The 8,326-nt window shown below is 38.7% G+C and overlaps 1 protein-coding gene across 1 annotated transcript in view; it reads left to right on the plus strand.

The window, feature by feature from the left end:
* Window positions 1–8,326, plus strand: part of LOC102867636 (ras-related protein Rab-31-like) — a 316,824-nt gene that overhangs the window by 215,981 nt on the left and 92,517 nt on the right. The window contains exons 4-5 of the mRNA XM_006897024.1: window positions 1,547–1,618; window positions 2,899–3,005. Of these exons, the coding sequence (XP_006897086.1) occupies window positions 1,547–1,618; window positions 2,899–3,005 (179 nt within the window). The remainder of the gene's footprint in view (window positions 1–1,546; window positions 1,619–2,898; window positions 3,006–8,326) is intronic.

An 8,326-nucleotide genomic window follows, 5' to 3' on the forward strand; every position in this document is an offset into this window, starting at 1 on the left:
ATGCTACCGATTGGTCCGGTGGTGAGAAGTTTTGTCTTCTTGACATTGAGCCTCAGTCCATAGTGAAGGCTGCAGTCCTTGACCCTCTGCAGAAAGTTAAGAAAGACTACTTCTCCAAAATTTTCATAAATATTTGCAGACTACCCATCTTATTTACCTGGGGAGAGATGACTTTTGTGCCTAATGACCTTCCTGAGGAGGTGAAGCACATCTAGCATCTCATTATGTGGGGAGATGTCTTCTTAGGCTACATTCTCTAGAGAAGCAAAGCCAGTGAAGCTTGCACTTAAGTATTTATCTGTAAAGAGAGTTACCTGAAGGAAATACCTCACTTGCTGGTAGAGACTGGCAAGTCCCAGGTCTGTGGGTCAGATCTCAAGAGAGAGGCTTTTCCTGAGTCATCTAACTGTGGAAGCTGACAAGTCCAGGATCAGCAGGCCACTGAGTCAGGAGCCAAAGCAGTGACAATGGGTCCAGACTGAGAAGAAAGCAAGGACACTCTGCCAAACTGCCTCATATATCCAATGCTGGTCAGTCCTGATGAAACTTCTCTTTACCCCATTAACTGCTCATGGCAGATCCTGTCAAGGATTACACTGCATCAGGCCATCAAGAGAATGACCACACCATAACTGCCAAGCCTGAGAGTGGTAGGCAGTCACGTTGGCACATAATCTTCATTGTCATGGGTACATGTGCATGAGTTGGCAGCCATCAAGACTGAGGGCACCACCCATTCCTGGCTAAAGAGGTCCTCATCTTTGTCATGGCTGAGTCTTCCTCAGCTTTCTGCTCTGTGATCCTAATGAGATCTTGCGCTCGGTCAGTCAAGTTAGAGAAGTGATGAACAATAGAGAAAAGAATATTCACAGATTGGCAGCATTTTTTTTAAAAGTAAATTTGACTTTTGATCAAGAGTAGATTTCATGCTCTGCAAACCACAACTATGTATTGTTGGGAGAGATAATTTGTTTTTTAATATAAATCCTGCAAAAAGAATATGACTGTTGTTGTTAGGTGCCACTGAGTATGACTCATAGCGACCCTGTGAACAAAAGATCTGAAACCAGTCCTGTCCTGTGCCATCCTCACACTTCCTAACACACAAAAGCCCATTGCAGCCGTCACCTTATCAGTGCACCCGGTTGAGGGTCTTCCTCTCCTTTGCTGACCCTCCACACTTCCCAGCATCATGTCCCTCTCCAGGGAATAGCACTTCTAGAATTATGTCCAAAGTATGTTAGGCAAAGCCTCATCATTCTTGCCTCCAAAGAACACTCTGGCTGCACCCTCTCCAAGACATATTTATTTGTTTTCTTGGCCATCCATGGGATGTTCAGTGCTCTTCTCCAACACCACAACTCAAAGACATCAATTTTTCCCCCCCTGTCATCTTTACTCATTGTCCAGGTTTTGGATGCATAGTACCATCGAGGTCTTGAAAAGAGGATACTGGTGTGGAGGGGCGAGGGGCTGTTTATTTAATTTGAGACTGCTGAAAATATGTTCCCTTTGTCCTAATATTCATCATTGTTTTTATAAACAGTTTCATTCCCTGGCTCCCATGTACTATCGTGGATCTGCTGCAGCTGTCATTGTATATGATATAACCAAACAGGTAAGAAGAGTGCCCCTTCAGTGTTAAGATGCCTTTCTTGACAATTCTGTGTTAGAAAGAACAAAACCAGAAACTTCAGTAATTCGAATGAAGTGGTTGGGGAGAGTGAACACTATGTATTGCATTTATTTCCACCTATTTTGTATGAAGCATCTCAGAATTATAAATTAATATAAATATACAATAGTGACCATTTTTTCTAAAATTGTCTATTTGTAAAGGCAAGATCAATTGATATTATTCTAAGAATGACCATGTTTTAAGACATTTTTTAAAGTTTTGCGTGTTTTATAATGATAAAATGTTTATTATTCCATTCTCTGACATTAGGCCACCAGAACTTCCTCTATTTAAAATGCCAAGGATAATACTGTGTGTATTATATGATGTCTGTGTGTCTGTGTATGCATTATTTTAATCTATTCCTAGGTTATTGCATTGTGCCCTAGGATGGCCATCAACAAATAATTGCAGTGCTTTGCTGACATTTTTTCCATCTATATCGGCAAATTTAATTAACTTTTTGCTTGATAATGCTGACTACCATTATTTTTACAGACTCAGCATTATAACATTCATGAATTCCTGACCACTTCTACCTACATGTAGTGTGTGAGTGAAAGGAAAGAAAACAAGCTTAAAGTGTGTGTGTGTGTGTGTGTTATTTTTTTCTTTCTTAAAAACAGAAATGTTCTCTTAGTCTTGTGTTATCTTTATTCCCATTAAATCAAGGATATAATTTAAAATTAGCATTCCTTTTTTTCATTTCATTAGTTTATTTACAAAATTCTAATGCAAATTCGAACAAATTCTTTCAATTTCCCTCACACCCTCACCCATCAAATTGTACAACCCAGTGATTAATCACCTCTTCCCTCTGTACATCCACATCCCTCTGCTTCCAGCTCAGGTTTTCATTTTAGAAAAGGAACCTTCCATAGTTATATAAGTATTGCTTAGGAATTGGGTGTGTTGTTTCCAAGTACTCAGCTGCTAACTGAAATATTGACAGTTCAAATACACCAGCTGCTTTGCAGGAAAAGGTGGTGGCTGTTTGCTCTCATAAGGATTTATGGCCTAGGACTTTGTGGGGCAGATTTGCTTCCCGCTATAGGGTCCCTGTGAGTCAGAATCAGCTGTATGGCAGTCAGTAGCTTCAGATGACTAAACTATTGTTAAATTTTGTTCCAAGATAGTGGTGATATGTTACTTTAAAGAAATGTCCTGAAAACATACTGGTTTTGTGTTCTTCCAGTCATTTATTTCTACTTTTAATTTAGGATTCATTTCATACCCTGAAAAAATGGGTTAAGGAACTGAAAGAACATGGTCCAGAAAACATTGTAATGGCTATTGCTGGAAACAAATGTGATCTTTCAGATATTAGGTAAGGAAATTTGAAAATGTTTCACTATCCTTCATCTCTGAAGTCTATATATTTAAAGAAGTATTGTGGTTACGTTTCTAAGTCCACTTTTATTTGTAATAATTTAATAAAAAACTCACTTGTGCTGATCAACATGACATTTATTTAACCAAAGTTAAATCAAGAGAATATGATATGAAAATGCAAATTACCTATCTGTTAAATAATTAATATTAAAATCAAATAATAACATAGTTATGGGCTAGATTGCTTTGTTTTTATTGTTACCTTTTCCATAATTATTATCAGATTACCATTGCCACTATTTTAATAACACTTTCACCTGGTAAGGAACTCTGGTGGTGCAGTGGACTTAGTATTTGACCACTAGGTCAAGGATTCTCTCCACTGGGCCAATTTGCAGCACCATGATATATGGCGAAGAGATTGAGATTGTTAACAATTTCAGTGTGCTAGGTTCTACAATCAACAGTTTTGGCATCAACAGTGAGGAAATCAAAAGAATAATTGCATTAGGAAAATTTACTTTCTGGGACTTCTCCAGAGTGTCAAAGAGCATCAGTGTCAGTCTAGAGACTAAGGTGCACCTGATCCAGACAATTGCCTTCGCAATTTTTGGCTATGCATCGGAGAGATGGACAATGACTAAAGATGACAGAAGAAAAATTAATGCCTATGAGTTGTGGTGCTGGAGGAGATTACCAAACATAACCATGGGTTGCCAAGAGAATAAAGAGTTCTGTCCTGGAGAGGGTGAAATGAAACTACTTCTTGGAGGCAAGGATTATCAAGATCTATCTATCTCACATACTTTGGGCACATGGCCAGGAGGGACCTGTTCTTGGAGAAGGACATCATGCTTGGAAGGGTAGAGGTATAACATAGGAGAAGAATATCCTGAATGAGATGGATTGATACAGTAACTGGGGTAATGGGGTTATGTGTATTGGAGTCACTGATAGGTCAGCGTTCAGAGCTGTAGTGTATAAGGTCACTTTGAGTTGCAGATTACTCGATAACACATAACAACAAGAAGAAGAAGCCAAGAAGTCACTGGCTCAAATCCACCAGCAACTCCTCTGGAGGACAATGACACAATCTGTTATAAAGATTTCAGCCTGGCAAATGGGGCAGTTGTGCTTTGTCTTAAAGGATTGGGTCAAAGCCTATTTACTCAAAGCCAGTGGTTTGGGTTTGATTTCCTATGTAAAGCAATTTATAATTTTTAACATTTCCCCAAAGATTCCTCTTAGTTTTTTTAAAAATTTTATTATTTTATGTGTGTGTGCTGTCAAATCAGATCTGACTGTTACAGGAGGAGATTGCCCCTCCTTCTCCAGCAGAGCATCTGGTGGATTCGAACTGCACACCTCTGGGATTACTTCTTGCACCACCAGGGCTCCCTAGGGCTCCCTAGATCCCTCTTAGTTTTAATATATTCTCTCTCTCTCTGTGGAGAGAGAGAGAGAGAGAGAAAGAAGTGAGGTGAGTGAGGAGAGAGAAATAGATCGATCTAAAGGAAATGACTTATCCACTTGTAGAAGCTGTAAACTCCTAAGTGTGTGGATCAGATCTCAGGAGGACTTTTCCTGAGGCATATAGCTATGGAGGCTGACAAATTCATGGCCAGTAGGGCTAGCCAGCCACTGGTTCAAGTCCAAGAACTGGAGGGAACAAGCCATATGCAGGATCTAGATGGAGCAAAAAGCAATTAGGCTTCCCCAGACTTCCATATTTGATCCAAAGCCATACCACTGAGGAAACTTCCTTTAAAGATTGGATGAGCTTATCACAGAACTGAGCATTGTATCAGATCTAATCAAGGGGATGATTATTCATAATTGCCAAACCAGAGAGTCATAGCAGCCAACTTAACACACAATCTGAAACATCACATTGGGAAAAAGTTTGCAGGGAGCCAGTCCATGTGGATAGGAAATTTGGTGATAATTTATGTAGGATAAGCTAGCTCTTCTAGAAAACATACTTTATGAAAAAGTAATAATAATACTGTGTTATCTCCATCCCCCTGGTTAATTTCATTCTTAGACATTTTAAGAGTTGATTTTCATGACAGCTACATCATGATTTCGATTTTATTCATCTAAATATGATTAAACCAAAATTAAGTAAAGGATGAAAATAGAACTTGTTAAAATTCTCCACTTGTTATTTGACAATTGCTGTTTCTTTGGGATTTCAAAAGCTTGACATAATACTATTATAATGTCATTACTTGTTGTTGTTGTTATGTGCCATCGAGTCGCTTGTGACTCATAGCGACCCTATGTACAAGAGCTCTAAATGTTGTTCTATCCTGTGCCAACCTAGCCATCTCAAACGCACTTATTCCAACCGCTCCAGTCACTGAATCGATCCATCTCTTCGAAGGTCTTCCTCTCCTTTGCTGCCCCTCCACTCTGCCAAACATATTATCTCTATCCTCCTACCCCAACATCAGGATCACATCCAGTGGTAATAGCATGTGGCACTATCCTTGAGTCCAACTGTTCTGGATAATATCCATTCTCCAATAGTTTGGCCCCAGGGTCTTAGAGATGTGGTTTAAATATAGAAATATACCTCTCTCTTTTGTTAACTTAATTTTTCTTCTGAATGGCATTTTTTCTTTTTTTAAAAAAAATATTATTAATTTCAATAAAAATTTACAGAGACTTCGGATTTCCATTCATTCATTGTTGCACTTTTCTCTCCTCCCAACCCTCCCCACCCCCACACACTACAATACCCTCTTGCAAAAGTAAAAGAAAAATTATTTCATTATTTTACAATCCCTCCCCCCAGGTCCACTCCACTATGCAGCCTTCGCTCTGGACTCCTCTCATGACAAAAATACCTAATCACATATCCCTTTTAAACAGTTTTCTCCCTCATCTGTTTCAATGCAGTATACATTATTGAACCCATCTTTCTCAGTCTCCCCCCAACTCCGAGGTCAGTCCTGTTTTACAACAGTGGCACCATGCAGTATTTGTCCTTTTGTGACTGAGATACTTCACTCAGCATAATGTCCTCCAGGCTCACCCATTTTGAATAATATTGCATGAGTTCCTTGTTTTTCAATGCAGTGTAGTATCCCATTGTGTGGATATACCACAGCTTCTCTATACATTCGTTTGTTGATGGGCGCTTAGGTTGTTTCCAACTCCTTGCTATTGTGAACAAAGCCATGATAAACATGGGTGTGCATATATCTGCTTGGGTGTCAGGAAATATACCTCCTTTTACACATAAAATTCTTTTAGGTATTGCTTGTTTACATAGTGAGAAAAGACAAATCTCCCTCAGATATCTGGTTAGGCCGTGACAAAGACTATTTCATGGTAGGATTTTTTTCCTTTTCATCTCATGTACAGTAAAATCTGTAAATAACTGCAACCTGTGTAAGGCAGAAACCTTTTTGAGAAGGAAAACACAAATTCTTTTGCACTAAATAGAGTGGTAGACAAGGGGGACAGTGCGCTGTCAAAGGCATGCTCTAGAGACAAGGAAAGCTGGAGAGTCTTGTAAAGTTGCAGCTCACACAGCAATGGACTTACGTGTGTCAGGGATATTAAAGATGGCACAAGACCTGGCAGGTTTCACATCTGTTGTTCATAGCACTGTGTGAGTCTTTCTCAACTCCATAGGACTTAAGAACAATAACAACAACAATTTCACTATATTGGCAAAATACTTTGCCTGTATGGATCATAACAAATTATGGATAACATTGAGAAGAGCAGAAATCCCAGAACACGTCATTGTGATCATGTAAAATGTATGCATAGATCAAGAAGCTATAGTCCAGGTAGAGAAGGGAGTATTGGTTTAAAAGCAGGAAAGATATGCATCAGGATTATATACCCTTTCTTCCTATCCATACAGTCTACATTCTGAGCACATCATTCAAGAAGTTTATGGCATCAGGATTGGAGAAAGACTCATCAACAACCTACATTATGCAGATGATACAACCTAACTTGCATAAAGTAAAGACGACTGGAAGCACTTGCTGCAGAAGATGAAAGACTACAGCCTTCAATCTGAATTAAATTGCCACATAAAACAGAAATCCTCCCCACTGGACCACTAGGCCAAATCATGACAGACGGAAAAGGTTAAAGTTGTCAACAATTTCCTTTTACTTGGAGCCACAGTCAACACCTATCAGCAGTCAAGTTATCAAAAGATGTGTTTTGCTGGGGAAATCTGCTGTCATGGGCCTCTTCAAAGTAGAAAAAAAAACCACAGATTGGTTGCACTCCTGACTGAAAGGTGGTGCCTATCTGTTTGAAATCCACTAGCATCTCCTTAGAAACATAAGCAATGTCCTGTCTTGTTATTTACCTCAGAAATACAACAGAGAATCAGCCATGAGTTGGTCCTGCCTCCACTACAGTGAGATAGAATGACCAATGATACTAATCATCTTAACATTTGTGCTTTGACCATGTATGTATCTTCTGGTGAGAAACTGATCTTCAAGTCTTTTTCCATTTTAAAATTGGGTTATTGACCTATATATTGGGGTTTTTTTAGTAGTAAAAGTTATTTATATGCCATAGGAAAGAGTTTCTTACCAGGTGTTTAACTTGCACATATTTTATCCTATTTTATGGGTTGTCTTTTCACTTTTTTGATGAACATTTATCATGTTCCATTTATCAAGTTGTGCCTTTAATCTCTTGTGTTCAAGCAATTTGTTACTCAGGATCATAAATGTTTACTTCTGTGTTTCCTCTTGAGAGTTTCAGAGTTTTAGAGCTGTGATCAATTTTTGTTTATAGTAAAAAGCGAAGCCCAGATCCATCTTTTTGTAAGTGGCTACCTAATTGTCCCAGCATCATTTGTTTAAAAAGACCTGCACCTCTCCCATCCCTGTTGAATTTTCTTGGCATCTTTGTTGAAAATCATTGACCAAAAGTGTAAAGTCTTACTTGAGAGCTCTTAATTCTGTTTGATTGCTCTGCCCTCAAGTCAGTACCACACTGTTTTGGAAACTTACAGCTTCATGTTGTTATGTTGCCGGGTGTTGTTGAATTAACTGATTCATAGCACCCCTAGCATGAATCATCTTCTTGAAATAAATCTTTTTGTAGATAAAGATATATACATGGAACTCAGCTGGCATAGTTTGTAGTGTGTTGCACAGCTAACCAAAAGGCTGTATATTTTAGGGGCTTGAATCCACTAATGGCTCCTCAAAAGAAAGATGGATAATTATTTCCTGCTAAGATTTACAGCCTCAGAATTCGATGGAAGGTTGCTGTGAGTCAGAATTGATTTGATGGCAGTGGGGGATATATATATATATATAT

The sequence above is a fragment of the Elephantulus edwardii genome, unplaced genomic scaffold (assembly GCF_000299155.1).
Source record: "Elephantulus edwardii isolate Elephantulus edwardi_28Jun2011 unplaced genomic scaffold, EleEdw1.0 scaffold00196, whole genome shotgun sequence".
Classification (NCBI taxonomy): domain Eukaryota; kingdom Metazoa; phylum Chordata; class Mammalia; order Macroscelidea; family Macroscelididae; genus Elephantulus; species Elephantulus edwardii.